Genomic DNA, 16,639 nt, shown 5'->3' with positions numbered 1-16,639 from the left:
AAATCCTTTTCAGCTCTAGATCTGTTTTTTTTTTTTTTAAAGCAATCAGGGTTAAGTAACTTTCTCAAGGTTACACGGCCAGTTATTTCTGGGTGTGGTGCTGAGTGTCTGAGGCCGGATTTGTCTAGATCTGTGTTAAGGCCTATGTTCAGTAAATCAACCAAAGGTTCTAGAAAGGAATGAAATTTTGCCATTTTCTAATGATTATATATGTCTCTGAAAATAATTTAACATGCACAGACATTTTTCAACACTGAATGCTGATACTTGGATAGGTCCTCAGCCATCTTTGGAAAACTTTTACCTTGTGTCCATTTGGTTCGTTCTTTGTCTATGAAGGCTTTTGACTTGAAGAAGCATAACCAGAACCATTCTCTCCGCGAATCCGGGGCGCCTGAAGATCTAGTCTGTAGTTTTGCTGCCTGCTTCCCACTGGGTCCATTTTGTTTCCATGCAAGTAAGCTTCCCACACCCTCACTGATTGCTGTGGGTGCCAAGCTGCTGCTGATTAGGGCAATGACTGGTTTTAAAACTACTCTGTACATACAATGTTGTTTCAAGTTGAATCCCTATCATCTCTTTGATTTGTGTTGCTTAGTCAGTCATTTTTCAGTTTTTCTCACAGCCGGTGGATGCCTGTCTGCCAGCCCATGTGATCAGTCTGGGCACAGGCACCCCTCCTATGCTGGTGAACAAGTGGCATTTCAGCACCTTGGCTTCAGCACCTTAGTAATGAATCCTGCTTGCCCTTGATAAGTATGGCTCATAGATAACACCTGACTTAACCCACATTTTTGCCCAAATAGAATTCTGGTTTCTAAATTTAATATTCAAATGAGTATTATTTTATAGATATAAAAACCCTCACCTCATGTCCCTTGTGTATTCAGAAAGTAAGAATAAAATTTTAATGTGTATGTTTAAAAAAACTACATCTATCACACTCTTGCTCATTTCCAAACGTGAATTTTGCAAATAAAAGCCTGCCACTGCTAGTCTCTAGCAATACCATGATTCTGGCAGAGGTCCAGAAAGCATCATCATCTATTTTTTGTCATTTGACAAAAGTGGAAGGCATACTCATAAATTCAGTTTTAAAAAACCAGGTCAGGATGACTGAGCTCACCTGTTGGAAGGACTCCCAGAATGGAAACTCCACTTATGCTGATCTAAAGCTAATCTAAATTCTTCATTCCCTGGGGCACTGAGAGGTGTGGTGACTTGCCCTGGGTAAAATCTAAGATACAGTTGCAAACCAGGTCTTCCTGAGGCCACAGCCATCCTACCTTTCATAGGTGAGTAAAATGCGTTAATTATTCCATAATACCTCCAAAATTCATGATAGTGTATCACTAAGAAGTGTTCTGTTTCCTAAATATCTAATTACTCTTAGAATTTTTAAGATAAAATAGTTTCTTCTTATAACAAATGTCAACATTCATTTGTTTTTCTTTACAAGTCAATATATTAACTCCTAATTAGCTTCCGTTTCAACTACCTGAATTTGAGGTAGCAATGTATTTGTTCTATTAAATGGAGAAATGGTGATTCTCTCCCAAACCCTCAAACCCCACCCACTGCCATACTGTATTAGGCTCAAGGTGTGCAATTTAAGTTACCAAGGAAACACAGTCCTCAGACCTATCATTCACTGGCTTGGCATAACATATTAAAATGCATGGATTTTCTTAGGGAGAAAAATATAGCTCCTTAGTAAGCATGGACATAATACATGGCACCTGCTTCTTTGCATGGAAGGTAATGTCTAAGGAATAAGATTCAAACTCTGTGGCGACCCTCCTATTGACTCTGGTAAGGATTTGCATGATCTCAAGCTTGTGACCATACTGTTTCAGCACTGCACAAAGTGACTGGATAAACCAGGAGCCATCCTTTGAATTTCTCCAAGAATAGTAGCCTACAAAAAAACAAAACCCCACAAGCTGTCAGAAAGTGACAATATTGGAGTTGATTCCAAAAACAATTACAAAAATCTAAAAAATAGGTATGGATTCTAATAGACCGCATTGGACATGGGATGAAAAAATGCTCTTTATGTCTTGGAACAATGATTTTGATGAATTGCAAGAAAAAACACGATGTAATTCCATCCCCTTGTATCACCTACTTTTTTGATAAGGAAATTCAAAACAACAAAACCCACAAACTGTCAGAGTGACAATTACTGAAGCTAAATTCACAAATTATGTGAAGTTACTGAGAAAACCATCCAAAAACAAGTATGGATTCCAGTAGGCTTCCTGGCCGTAGGAGGAAAAACCCCCTTTATGCCTTGGGACAGTGACACTGATGAACTGTGCCCTGCCTTCCTTTCCCCATAGTACTTCCTCTTTGGTAAAGAAATTCAAGGACAGCCATTGGAGGTGATCCCACTCAGCCTTGGGTCCTCCCACTTCCCCCCCTTCTCTAAAGCTTTAGCACAGTGACTGGCACATAGCAAGCCCTTAATAAGCTTGTTGACCTGACTCACTCAGACTCCCACCTGCTGAGCTCCATTTCCAATGGAGAAGATCAAGTGAACAAGCCAAAGACAGAAGCAATACCTCTTTCCCTTTCCAACTGACCCCACCTTCTCACATTCCAAGAGGTGGATTATTGGGTACTTTGGCGCTATCAGTTTAGTAATAGCCCATCTGTTCTGACAGGCACACTGATAATGACCACCAGCTTTGTCTAGTCCCTCACAAGGTTTCCTTGCATTCTTTCTGTTAAGAGGCAAAATAATGGGCAAATCAAACTGCCAGGCTTGGGTTCAATTCCTGCCTCAGAGGGTAACTAGGTGAGTGAGGAGGGTGCCAAGGGACTAAACCTCAAAGAACCTCAGTTTCCACATCTGTAAAATGAGGAATATACAACTTGCCCTACCTTGTGCAAAGGGTTGTTAGGAAGAAAATGCTCTGCACAAGTTAAAGCACCATCTAAGTGAAGGTTGTTAATAGGAATATTTGATCCAGGGTAGTACACCAAGTATGATTACCCCCATTTTCCAAAGGGCAGTGCTGAGGCAGAGAGAGGTTAAACGCCTTTCCTGTGGTCACTGAGCTCTTACGTGGCAAAGCCAGAATTTTAACTTGGGGCTTCTGATCCCCAAGCACCACTGGTATACTAAGCTACTGTCATTTTACCATTAAAAATTTAATAGTGAATGTGATATATTTTTTAAGAGCTGAGGTCAAAGGTCAACCACATATATGGTCTGTGATTACCGGACCTAACAGAGTTAACTGGATCCCACTGGAATTAAAATAATGAAAACAGTCTTTGTAATACTTTCCTCTAACCAACTGAATTATAACTCTTCCTATACGCATTAATACACACACAAAAAAAACAGTTTCAGTGTGATGAAAAATCTTAAATATTTTAATAAATACCAATTTTGCACAACTCTTTCTTACCTGGAGCTGTAGAATATGCATATAAGAAGTCTGCCTCAACAGGTATTTTCTGGCATGTTGTATCATCATCAGTGCCGCTGTCTGTCTCAACGCCACAATCCAACTCTGTGCCTCTACATGCCTAGTTAAAAGAAAAAAAAAATCAAATATCATGTGTGAAATGTGGAATGAATTTCTAAGATTCTGAAAATCATTAGTATATGCCTCCTGGGCTTTAAGTTCTAGGTCAAAAATGACTGACTTCATTTTCTTTCTAGCTCTCTCTATAGAGAAAAAAAAGGAAGGCCCAAAGTATGTATATCACATGGGAGGGTGCCTCTATTATCTACTGGACCAAAAAGAACTTAGGACCTTCCTAGTTACTGGTTCAGTTTCAAGGACTCCAAGGGACAGAAATTCAAGCACACTGCCAGTTAGGTTTTGATTTTTCTAGCCATTATTTTTTTTTTATCTGTGCCTCCTAGAATCAACAGCCAAGTATTTCAGAAAACTCTGCTCCTGACTTAGTCTGACATGACCATTCATCCTTTGTGATTTTTAAGGGGGAAAGACACATACAACTAAATCCTATGCCCTATTGAACTATATTAACTATAGAACATGGTTATGGGGAAGTAACTCTTCCATGTGTTCCAGGTACATTTGAGCATTTGTATGGATTAGAACCAGACCTCTGATTGAATTGATACTCCCAGGTGAGGAAACTCTACCAATGCAGGTTAACATTTTAGTCTTTGAAAGTGGCCTAGAGGGCAGCTAGGTGGTGCAGTGAGTAAAGTGCTGGCCCCAGAGTTAGGAGGATTCGAGTTCGGTTCCAGCCTCATACACGTAACACCCACACACACACAAAAACTAGCCCTGTAACCTTGGGCAAATTACTTAACCCCAATTGCCCTCCAAAAAGGCAAAAAAAAAAAAAGTGGCCCAGAGTCCTGTGAAGTGTCTTGATTTGCCCAGGGTCAAAAAGTCAGTCTGAGTTAGGCAGCAGTTGATCTCAGGGCTCCTGGTTCCTAGGCCAGATGCTTCCTCCCTATGTATTTTATAAATGGAAAAAAAAAATCATAAATGCGTCTTTGTCAGTGAACCGAAATAGAAATTCACCTTATTTAGAACTTTAGAACAATCAGAAGTAATTTATTATTATAATGGGAGGACCTGAGTTCAAATCCAGCCTCAGAAACGTGACACACTTACTAGCAGTGTGACCTTGGGCAAGTCATTTAACCCCAATTATCCTGACATTCCCCCTCCAAAAAAAAAAGAGAATGAGAAAGCTAAAGGACTTTTAGATAATCCACAAACTGAATAACCAATCCCCAAACAATATTTTACCTGAATAATAAAAAGCTTTGGTTTTCCTGTTAGACTTCTACATTTATCCCCTTTAAAAAAACAGGTTAGTCTTTTCAGTTCAACAGATCCATCTGTTCCAAAGATGATTCCTTCTTCGCCATGACTTAGTATCACGCAAACAAAACTGCTCCTTTGGCTGTGATCTTCTTTAGAAACTTGGAATATGTCAAAAAAACAAAAACACCACTTCAGAACCAGCTCTATGGGAACGATACAATGACAGAGGATTGGATTGGGACCTTAAGAGGTCCTCGGGTTCAGTTCTTGCTTTCAGGAAGTGAGGTACATTTCAAGGATTGATTGCACAAAGTTGGAATGTCTTCATACATAACCTGGACAACATCTCCCCCTTTCCTCCGCTGAGGTACGTCTAATCGTGAGCACAAACTTGTATTCATTCTTTTAAGTTATTACTCACCATTGTACATTAATTCAATTATTTCTTTACATGTCAGATCATTTCTATTCCTGACTTCATACTTCAAGCTCTTGAACGTATCCCTGAGGTGTGCTGCATCCACGTCAGTACCAGAACGAAATGACATGCCTTTGAAAAGAAAGACAATGTTCAGCTGCAGTTTCAAAATAAACCATTACTTTGAAAGCAAGTGAGCAAAGATACACATGATAATAACAATGACAGCTAACATTTATTAAGCATCTATGATGTGCCAGGCACTATCCCAAGCACTTTATATGAAAAACGTGCCAAATTATTAATTAGAAAAATGCAAATTAACACTCTAAAATCTCATCTCACACCCATCAAATTGGCAAAGTTGACAAAGATAATAAATATTGGCACACCTGTAGGAAAACAGGCACATCAATGCACTGTTGGTGTAGCTATGAACCAGCCCCAATGTGGAAATTTGGGATTTCCAGCCCATGTAGAAAGCAATCTGGTACTAGACGGTAAGTTACTAAATTGTGCATATTCTTTGACCCAATGGGTAAAGACCCACTCCACTACTAGGTATAGACTCCAAAGAGATCAAAGAAAAAGGAGGAGGCTCATGTGTACAAAAATATATTTACCAGCTCTTTTCATGACACCACAGAACTGTAAAGTAAGAACTGCCTAACAATTAGGGAAAGCTGAACAAATGATGGTCTATGAATATAATGGAATACTGTGATTGTGCTGGAAGAAATGATGAAGGCAACAGTTTGGAAGAAACCTGGGAAACCTGATGAGCTGATATAAAGTAGGCACAACCAGGAGAACGATTCATATAACAGCAATAATACTGTAAAGACAAACAACTTTGAAATACGTAAGAACTGTGATCATCACAATGACCAAGTATGGTTCATGATGAGACACGCTAGTCACTTCCTCATAGGAGATGCACTCATGGTACATGTAGATTGAATCATCTGGGAAAAGGCCAATGCAGAAATTTGTTTTAATCTATGCATTTGTAATAAGTGTGGCTTTTATTCTTTCTTTCTCAGGAAGGGAGGGAGGAGGTAGAGAAGACAGATTTTTGTTAAGTAAAAAACATTTTCCCCCCAAAGAAACCAAGTGATCATGATCAGGTCAGAGGTGGAAACAATTCATAATTCATCTTTTGAATACAAAGATCATTGTAAAGTTCTAGTTAGATCATATTAATAAAAGTTCTCATTCTATTAGAAAAACCCTGTAACTACTTAACAGTTATAATGGTTTAGTTCACTTAGTGCACAATCTAACTCCTAACTCTATGTTCAATGTAGTAAGATAGTAAGTCGCCTTGTGGTAAGGACCTGCTAATGCATTTCTTCTACATTACCCATTCTAATACCAGGCACAGAGTGAGGCATGGAGCTAGGGAGAGAGAAGGTGCCCAAATTCTCTAATACAAAGACCGGCTCCTGTTCCAAACCCCATGACTACTTCTTACATCATTTAGTGAGCCACATACACTTCAGCTGATATTTTCATGATAATATGCTGATCTTAATCTGAGACCCTGGTTGAGCACCAGCCTGGTGGTGGAGGCCCATTTCTGCCCTTCACTAGCTCTGTAACCTTGGCCGGGCCTCTCTTGGCCTCAGTTTCCACCTCTGTAGAGCAAAGGAGCTGGATCAGACAGTAAGGTCCCTTCCAAATAAAAGGCTCTCTGTGTCTAGTCTTGGCCATTTTGTAAATCATGGTTAAATAATGAAATGATACTGTTCAGTGAACACCACCAAAAGAGAACCCCAGATGAATCTGTAGCCTTGTTCACTTTCAGAACTGTACTTAATGGTGTTTTAGTATATGAAAGGTCAGATTCTACAAATGAGGGAATTCAGCTAAATGATGATTGACCTCCCTTCCAGCTCTCTATCTATGACCCTTTGATCCTTCTCCTTCTGAACGAAGACTATAAGGAAATCCTAGGGAAACTAAATTCTGCCTGAAAAACCTCTTAAAGAAATGATCTGGTCTCTCATTTAGCCACGAGTGTTAGTATTACTGCCTGTTCCCTACTGCAAAAAGAGTTGCACACGTTTGAAAACATAAACCTATCCACTCTCCATCATGGAATGTGGGGAAAATAGCAAAACATTATTGTACATACCAGTGTTTGGGTGGAAATTTTTATTATTGATTATTACACATAACCCCATTTCTGGATAATCCATTTTATAGCTGTCTGATGACAGTCCAGATTCTGCTGACTTGCTACCATGGAAGAGCTTTCTGTTTGGAAAAGAAATAACATATTTTGTAGGTAAGAGTGTACAAGTTATTCCATTTTGTCTGGTTTTAGAAAAATTTAAAATAATTGGATTTAACGTATCAATAAAACATTCAAGAAGAATCAGCTATTTCATTCAGATTAATCTGCTGAAGAGTTGATAATTATTTACAAGATCTAAAGGAAACCAACAAAACCTAGAAATAAAATTGAAAACTTCTATTTAGGGTATTAATCTCAATTATTTGGTCTGGTGTTTAACAATGGAACAAGTATTACAAATACAGTAACTCACTATTGTGGAAAAAATAATATACAGTACAATACTGTAAATAGCACACAATTCAGGAAATGAGGGCTTTGGACAGAGATAATATGACATAAAGTCATCAAATATTAAAAATCCATGCATTTGATTCAGCAAAGAGCCCTTCAGACCCTCATGCAAAGCAAAGAAAGATACATTTATTAGAGAAAAAATCACGGATCCAAGAAGTATAGCAGTACAGGAATATCAAGCGTTCAATATATCTCCACAGCATGTGAGGGTCAGACTCTTTCACTAATCTTCAGTCTCTCCCTGCCTCTATTGGCTGCTTCCTGGCTCCCTGTAAATAACATCTATGTCTGCCCCATCCTCAAAAACACTCCCTCCCAGGTTCAGGTATATCCCAGTTCCTTCTCAGCCTACACATTTCCTCCCATTCTCCAGGCTAACCTCCTGAAGAAGGCAGTCTACCATCTCTGCATCCACTTCCCTTCCTCCCACTCTCTTAACTCTCTGAAGTCTAGCTTCCAGCCTCATCATTCAACTAAATCAGCTTTCTCTAACCTACTAATAATCTCTTAATTGCTAAACTGAATGACCTTCTTAAAATGTTCATGCTTCTTCACTACTCTGCATCCTTCAACATTCCTCCTTGCTCTCTCTCCTGATTTTCCTCCTATTTTGTCCCATATCCCTTCAGTGTCTTTGGCAGAATCTTCACCCAGGTTGCATCTGCTAACGAATGGGGAATTCCCTAAGACTCTGTCATAGGCCCTCTCCTCTTCCCCCTCTATACTGTTTTGTTTGGTGATCTCCTAAGCTTCCAGAACTACATATCCAGCTCTCGCCTCTCCTGACCAGTCTTGATCTTTAACTGCCTCCTGAGCATCTCAAACTGGGTGACATTGTAAACTCCACATGTCTAAAACTCAGCTCATTATCTATCCCATTCCCAACCCCCACCTCCTCCTTTTATCTGTTATATCTCACATATGAGTCCCCTCCTCTGAAAGTACCACCAACCTGGTACATGTCCTCACATCATATCACACCTGCATTACTGAAACAGTCTTCTGGCCTTAAGTCTCTTCACACTCCTGTACATCATCCCCTTAGCTGTCAAAGTGAGCTTCCTGAAGGGCAGGTGTGGCCATGTTATACCTCTCCCCTCCCCCAACAAACTTCAGTAGCTTACCATTTGCCTTTTAGAGCCTTCATAAACTGGTCCCTTCCCTCCTCTTACCCCTTACCTCCCTCTACAACCCATCAACACAGCCCTCCTTGCTGTTCTTCTCAAAATACACTCTTGGCTCTCAGCTGCTTTATCTTTAGACTGGATCTGCCTATCTTACCCAGGCTGGAAGGGCCCCTGGCTGAAGCTCTGACCTGCTCCATTTCCCAGCTGGGCTGGTTCACTCCTCCTCAAGCATACAAGTGGTGCCCTATTCCCAGGGACTCTCCATACTGGTGCCAGATTTAGTACAGGCCTCTGATTGATTTTAACTCTATTTCAGCTCAGAACTTTTGAAGTCAACTGCATTTTCACTGCCTGTCCCTGTGCTTAGAATTCTTTCGCTCCTCACCTTGGCCTCCTTGCTTCCCTAGCTTCATTCAAGCCTCAGGTAAAATTCCACCTTCAGTCAGATGCCTTAAAGCTAGAGCTCTCTGTGATAGCCTCCCCTTTATTCTCTGTATACCTTGTTTGTACATACATAGCTGTCAGCTGGTATCTCTCTCATTCAACTCTAAAGCCCTGGACAGTAGCGACTATTTTTTGTCTTTCTCTGTAGTGCCTGGCTCATAGTAAGCACTCAATACATACTCGGTTAACTTGACTTGTGTTAGAATGTGTATATTTGATGTGCAAGAAGCGCTGAGTCATCAAAAAGGTTACTTTTAGTCTCTATCTTCTGTGTTGGTAGGTGTAATGGGAATGTAAATTTTAAAGATCTTCCCTGCCCCTAGGCTAAAGTGCACCTGGAGCCTTGTTTTTCAGTAGATACTTTTTGATTGGCCAGTGGGTCCAGAAGGTTGTTACATTCTCTGAGCCAGGAGAAGGCTATATAAGCCCTGATGTGTAGCTTTGTTTTGGGGCTCACTTTGAGAAGTGTTCTGTGATTTGATCAGATGAAACTCTGGGAAGCTGGTTGTTGAGAACCCCCCCCTTGAAAAACCCAGATGTTGATTTGGTTTGGATGTAATGGTTGGACAATTCGGAAATCTGTCTACTTGATCTGTTTCTCTGTCTTGATAATTCTGTCTGTATATTTTGAAGTTCGGGGTGCTGATCTTTTTCCCCTGAACTAGGTGAACAATACATATTTGACTGATTAAAGTAAGCTTGATAACCCATTTTGAGTTGCTTTCCTTTAACAAAGCAGATCCAAGAACCTGTGTTGGCAGCAACCCCGAGGACGCTTGGGGTGCTTGCTGCTACAGTAGGTAAGAAAGTACCATGCCACTTAAAAACTAGTTATAGATTTAGAGCTGGATGTGACCTTAAAGTCACTGAGTGTAGCTCCATTGTTTTACAGAGACAAACTGAGACCCAGAGAAGTAAGTGACTTACTTAGGTTCATAGACCTAGTAAGTGCATATTTTTTCAGACTAGAAGAGGAATTCAATTTTGTACACATTGAGCTTGAGGTGTCAGAGAGAGAACCAACAGGCAAGTGGAAAAACACAGAACTGGAATCACTGAGAAGAGACTGAGGCTGGAGCTGTCAAGGTGAGAATCGTTTTGGTGAATTGAAGCTATGGAAATAGAGCTATCAAGAAAAGAGTGGAGAGATGGCCAGGAAGAGGACCAAGGACAGAGCCTAGCCAACTGAAGGTGGTATAGTGACTTTCCCTGTCAATTTAATAGGCCACATTGGCATCACTTGTGGAAATTTAAACACTTGTTTTGTCATTTTTATTATGTTTGATGCTAGTTATTAAATTTTTCCAGAAGATCCAGAATTTTTATGGAAATACTTACAGTCCTGAACTTTTGATGGATTTTGAATCTACTGTGATTTCAGTATTTGCCATGATGCTTCTATTATTGACTAGAATACACAAAAGAAAACAGAAAAGTTAGTTAAAAGTACTGAAGAAACCTGGTTTTTTTTAGTGTACAAATTCTTTACCTAATTACTCTTAGCTTTATATCTTTTATTTTCCCCAATCCCCAACAAATCATCTTCTGTTTCACAGACTAAAGATTCTACCCATTGAGGGAACCAACACTCTCTCTAGCATATAAGGTAATGCAAAATTGTAGCTTGTTTTTGTTTCTAATAGTGAAATTGTTTGTGGAAGAGTGGGAAAGGGAGTCAACAGCTTTAGTGAATTGAAGGATATCTTTCCAGAAAGAAAAAAGTTGCCAATGTTATATTGCAGAAATCATAAGAAAATGCCTGTGAAAAGTAAAGTTCACCTCACTGACTTTCTCTCATAAAAAGGGAGATATAAGGTAAGAACCTGAAAAGCATTTCCACAAGCATCCTGGTGTTGTAAGCAATACTTGGCAGTGCTTGGTGTAAAAAGATTACAGTTATAGGGGACACATCGACAGTGGGATTCTGGGCTTTTTTTTTTTTTTTAGGAATCCGTAACTTCTCACTGCCTCAGACAACTAACAGGGGAGAAGGTGCCCACGTGCATCAGCAGAGGGGTCCTCCTCAGCAGGAGATCCCTATTTCAATTACATCCCATGTCCTCCCCAAAAGCCCTTAAATTAAACCCCTTTTCTGTTCATTAGTACTTTTAAGGAACAAGCAGCTCTAAGCATTTCTCTTCAAATGCCACTTTTTTTGTTTTTGCTGTTTTGATAAAGGTCAGTGGCAATTATAATATCCATTCTCAAATACAGACTTTCATAGAAAAGTCCACAAATATTCTTTACTTGATCCTACCAGCATTTCCCCACAGAATAATCAGCACCTTAGATAGAAGAGCACTGGTGGGTAACAGTAAGCATTACCTCATCTATATACTACCAAAGGGACTGATGACTTCCTTATCTGCTGAATTCAATGTGCATTTATTTAGGAAGAGTGATCTCATCATGAAAGGCTGGAGGGAAGAGTCTCCCAAGAGAAACATTTGCTAGTTTTTTCAAAAAGATTACATCATATATCAGACAGATTAATAAATAAGGCAAATGATCAAAAGGTTTCTACTTTAACATTTCTTGGTCTGCTCTGAATGACAGAATTTCACATAATACTGTATCTTCTTTTGAAGTGATACTGAAAGTAATTTTTAAAAATTAAAGTTATTAGCAAAAGCAGTTTTGAAGATGCCTCATCAGATAAGGTTGACTAAAACTAACTGAAGAATGTAAAATCTAAAACTGAAATACAGACAATGCTTCATGTATATGAGTACTAATATATTTATGAGTTGAAAATCACCCATATTATACTTTTTATACCTGTTAGGTATATTCATTGTATCCATACTTTGTGGAATTACAATGGGGAGAATGTAATCCTCAGGAAGAAATTCAAATCAGGGCAAAGTACCAGGCCAGTGAATGAAATACAAAGTTTAGATCAGATCTGGGCACTCAAGTAGAATGAACATAAAAACAAAGAACTTGGTGGGGGGAGAGGAGGGAGGTCATTACCAACTGGGGAACCAGGGAATCAGGGAAGGTTTTCAGCAATAAAGCATAAGGCATTATTATAATCATTAACAGACAGCATTTACATAGCATTTTATGGTTAACAAAGTGCATCACATATATCTTCCAATTCTACTTCAGCATTCCATTTAATATTATTTTTTGAATGCCTACTATAGTTGCTGTTATGTGGTTTTGGCCAAGTCAGATGCTCTGTGATCCTATGTGGAAATTTCTTGGCAAGATACTGGAGTGATTTGTCATTTCCTTTTCCAATTCATTTTACAGATGGAGAAACTGAAGCAAACAGGTTTAAGTGACTTGCCCAAGGTTTCAAAGCTAGTGTCTTAGACCATATTTGAACTCAGGAAGATAGCTCTTCCTGACTGCAGGCCTATTCTGCCATTTTTGGCTAAGAGAATTACTTGGTAAATACTGATAGGCAAAGTAGCAGTACATATTCCAAGAGTCCTACAAACAGCATAACCTGGCAGCCAAAAGTGTAGCAACGGGTAGTAAGACCATTCAGATTAATTTATCATTTCAAAATTTTTTTTCCCAAATTCTACAAGGGTCACCTGGGTCTCCCACAAAGCAGATTTAAAATCCCTCACTCTTTATAGAAAGACTAGAGTTGGGTAAGAAAGAGATGATGGAGAAGAAGCAGATATGAAGATAAATAAGACTTGGCCCCTGACCAGTAGTTTATATTCCAGTAAGAAACAGGACGTGTCATGGTAGAATTATCCCAGAGAGATCTAAACAAGTCTGGGTATACAGATATGGAGTGTAAAGCACAATTCAATTTTACAGCTCAAAATAAAAAAGTCATCTGCTTCCAGGACCTTGGACATTCAGAATAATACCAAAACATTAAAATGGCGTTATGTCACTGGAGGTCTTCAAGGAGAAGCTAAATGACCAGGTGCCAGGGACATCATGGAAGAATTCACGCTTCAGGTTAGATGGCTAAGGCCTCCTTTAATTCTGGGAGTTTAAAAATTCTGTGCTGGGAAGTCCCAGCTGAAGTCTTTCCTTTGCCCTTCAGTGCTGTTTACAATTCAGCCTCCATCCCAAAGAAAGCCTCACTGCTCACATTTCCATGTTTACTCTGGTCATTGCTTTAATACATTCAGAACCACTGAATCACTGAGTCTCTGAGGGACAAAAGGTAACACAGATCCTTTAAGACCGCCTGCGTCTAAGGACTCTTCGGAAGTTGTGTCACTTTTACCAATGTTCCATTGGTAGGATGAGTATTTTAATAACTTTATATTATTATGAAACTAGTTGTGACCTCAGACCCCTGAAAGGGCATCAGGGATCCCCAGTGTCTAAATTTCACACTTTGAAACTACTGGGATAGAGGACTACAGAAAATTATCATCTTTTTCTTCATGCTGATCAAGTATCACCTAAAAACATTTATTCAACTCATTTTGGGACATTGCTGATTATCAACTCAGTTTATGTTACTCAGTTCTCATCCTGGAGGCAAGTGTCATTATCAGTTAATGTTTCTTTTATGTTGTTCATATCATAGTCCACATCAAGGGAAGTAAAGAGTAAAAAAAATTATATCACTCTAGGAAGAAGCAGCACAGCTGAAGAGAAAAAGCTCTGGACTGAGGATCAGAAAACACTGGGCTACCACCACCACCATCTGGATTACAAAACTTATTGGTGTTGAGACCCTGGGCTAAGTCACTAAATCTCTGTAAGCCTCAATACAAAATGGTGATAATACCTATGTCATTGTCATAGGATCATAGACTAAAAGAGCTGGATGAGGCATAGATTCTAAAGCTTTCTTCAGCAGCTAAGGAAAGGGCAGCGCAGGAAGGTAAAGGTCCCATAGATATGTAAGAGGAACTAGAACTAGGTCCCAAAGATAGAGCAAGGGGAACTAGGCTTCCAACCCTGGTCCTCTGACTTAAAATCCAGCACAATTTCCACTGTTATCATGTTGCTTTTATTAATACGGAGGTATGGGGCGGCTAGGTGGCGCAGTAACTCCTTGAGTCAGGAGGACCTGAGTTCAAATCCGACCTCAGACACTTAACACAAAAACTAGCCGTGTGACCTTGGGCAAGTCACTTAACCCCCCATTGCCCTCCAAAAAAAAAAGCAGTACTGAGGTTTATGTTCTTTATCATAGTTATGAATGTTCTATATTTACCTGGCATCTTTCATCCAGGATTATTTTGATTAACCTAATAAGAGACTAATCAGTTCACACCATTAAGGAAAATGTTATGCTAGTTCATTAAAAAAATAAATAAATAAACCTATTATTCCCCCTGTTTTCATTTGTGTCTATTATTTTTTTGAAGCAACACTTAGAAAAATATCAGGGGAGATTTACTGATGCAGAAATGCCTTAAACTAATAGTTTTGATTAAACTGAGTTTAGAAGCAAAATTATTTCAAAAATCACTCTAACCTCTTTTTTTTGGCCCCAATATTGCAAAAACATTCAGAACTGATTAAGTCTTTCCTCAGCATGAGAGTCAATCTGGTAAAAACGTTCACTTTATATTGGAGTAAGTTCAAGATGCTGTCACAACATGCTTCGAAATTCTGCTTTTTCTTCCCCAAGCATCTAAAACAGGAAAAAGAGTAAAACCAAAAGCCAGGAGGGTACAAAATACTTGGACCCCAAATAGCGATATATTTACTGTGCTTTTGCATATAGCACTTTTAAGCCAAAGGCTGGGTCACTTCGTGAAAACAGCGGAACAGCCTAATCTAATCTGACTAATACCACCAACTGCTAACTTTGCTTCACTTTTATATTGTTACAAAAACTTTCTACAAATCAATTCTATTAAAGATCCTCTCTGATACACATTTTCCTAGGAATCATTTTCTGATTAGATGCAGTTAATTATTAAGTATAGGCAAACGAGTAAGAGATAATATCCTGGAGGGAGAAAGGGCTTGGACAAATAGAAGTAGAAATATACGGGCTGAGCACAGCCAGAGGTTTCAAATTGGCCAGATGCAAGTATGGACAAGTATCACAGATCTAGACAGAGCTGGAAGGGACAAAGTATCCAGCTGAGACCCTTTTACAGGCAAGAAAACAGAGGCTGATAGAAGTTGTCACAGACAGGATTTAAACTAAAGTCCTCTGATTCCAAAGCCCACGTGCTTTTTCCAGTGCATCACCCCTTGGAAGTGGTAGAGGGAGGGGCACACGAGGGACACGCACACACATGCACACACTCTCGCTCACTCACACACACACACGCCTCCACATCTGAAAAGCGGCGCTGATTACACACTTCACTTCTGAACATTCTCTGCCCAAGCCTAGCAGAGCATCTCAAACAACAACGCAGCGCTCTCTCCAAAGCCAAGCCCGGGAATGACGAACGCTTCAGGGTCCCCAGGCTCGGCCGCTGGGCCCGCTTAAGGGGGATGGGCTAAAAACTCAGGACGGTCACCGCCGCAGCAAAGCCCCGGGCACATTCTCCGGAAACAAAGGAAAGAAGGAGCGGACATAACGTCCCCGAGTCACACCCTCCCCCTACCCAGGCAGAGGGCGGGGTGTACCCTCCCCTCCCCTCCCCCACCCTCGGCCCGTTTTCTCGAGGCCCCACAGGTTTTTGGCCGCAGACCCATCCGCTTGTTGCTGGGTGAAGCGCTACAAGCCCTGGGCAGCTCTACAAGCCTTCTCCCGCATCCGTCCCCGCTAAGCCATCCCCGGGCGGCAGACAAAGGAGCGGCCCCCGCGCGCAGCATCCGCCGCAGCCCCGGCCCCGACGCGGTCCCCGAGGTCTCCTCCTCCGGCCCCCGGCGGGATCGGGCGTAAACAGGCGGGAGGACGAAGAGGGAGCCGGGAGAGAATGAAAGGCGGGAGCACCCAGGGGCAGCAGCTCCAGGGGTGCCACGTCCCGAGGGGGTAGGGGGATGTCGTTCCAGGGTCCGACAAAGGGGGGAGGGCCTGAGTGCGGCACTTACCGCACGACCTCCCGCGTTCGATTTCCGCTCCTCTGCTGAATGCACCGGAGACACGGCCAGTGCTCCAGAGGATGGGCTAGGCCCCGCCCCCTAACGCTCGTCTTCTAGTTAGCAGAGTGAAGCCCCGCCCCCGCTGCAGTAAGTGCTGTGGTCCCCCACTTCCCTCTTATCATTCCAAGATGGGCCCCGCCTTCGTCTCGTGCCCACCACTCTTTCCTCCCGAGACAGGCTAAATCCCGCCCCTTCTGCAGGGAGGGACAAGACTTCTAAGGCGCGCCAATTTCTCCAGGGAGTCTGAATAGGCCCCGCCTCCAGGCTAAGCTCCGCCTCCGCCTTCACCCGGCCCAAC

General features: G+C 41.0%; 1 protein-coding gene across 4 annotated transcripts in view; it reads right to left on the bottom strand.

The window, feature by feature from the left end:
* Positions 1-16,469, bottom strand: part of CASP3 (caspase 3) — a 17,290-nt gene extending 821 nt beyond the window's left edge. The window contains exons 1-7 of one of the 4 annotated variants that reach the window (XM_069096085.1): positions 16,291-16,469; positions 14,768-14,926; positions 10,693-10,762; positions 7,325-7,446; positions 5,191-5,319; positions 4,752-4,927; positions 3,420-3,540 (exon numbers count right to left, since the gene is read on the bottom strand). In XM_069096085.1, the coding sequence (XP_068952186.1) occupies positions 3,420-3,540; positions 4,752-4,927; positions 5,191-5,319; positions 7,325-7,446; positions 10,693-10,745 (601 nt within the window). In that variant the 5' untranslated portion in view covers positions 10,746-10,762; positions 14,768-14,926; positions 16,291-16,469. Of the gene's footprint in view, positions 1-579; positions 1,919-3,419; positions 3,541-4,751; positions 4,928-5,190; positions 5,320-7,324; positions 7,447-10,692; positions 10,763-14,767; positions 14,927-16,290 lie in introns of those variants that run through there. The other 3 variants (XM_069096095.1, XM_069096103.1, XM_069096075.1) reach the window with 3 other exon arrangements.
* Positions 16,470-16,639: the final 170 nt, after the last annotated feature.

This window comes from Petaurus breviceps, unplaced genomic scaffold, assembly GCF_028583685.1.
Source record: "Petaurus breviceps papuanus isolate PSGF00001 unplaced genomic scaffold, PetGlider_PUasm1.0 126, whole genome shotgun sequence".
NCBI lineage: Eukaryota > Metazoa > Chordata > Mammalia > Diprotodontia > Petauridae > Petaurus > Petaurus breviceps.
The sequence above is the reverse complement of the archived record's forward strand: the minus strand, read 5'-3'. Positions and strand labels throughout refer to the sequence as shown.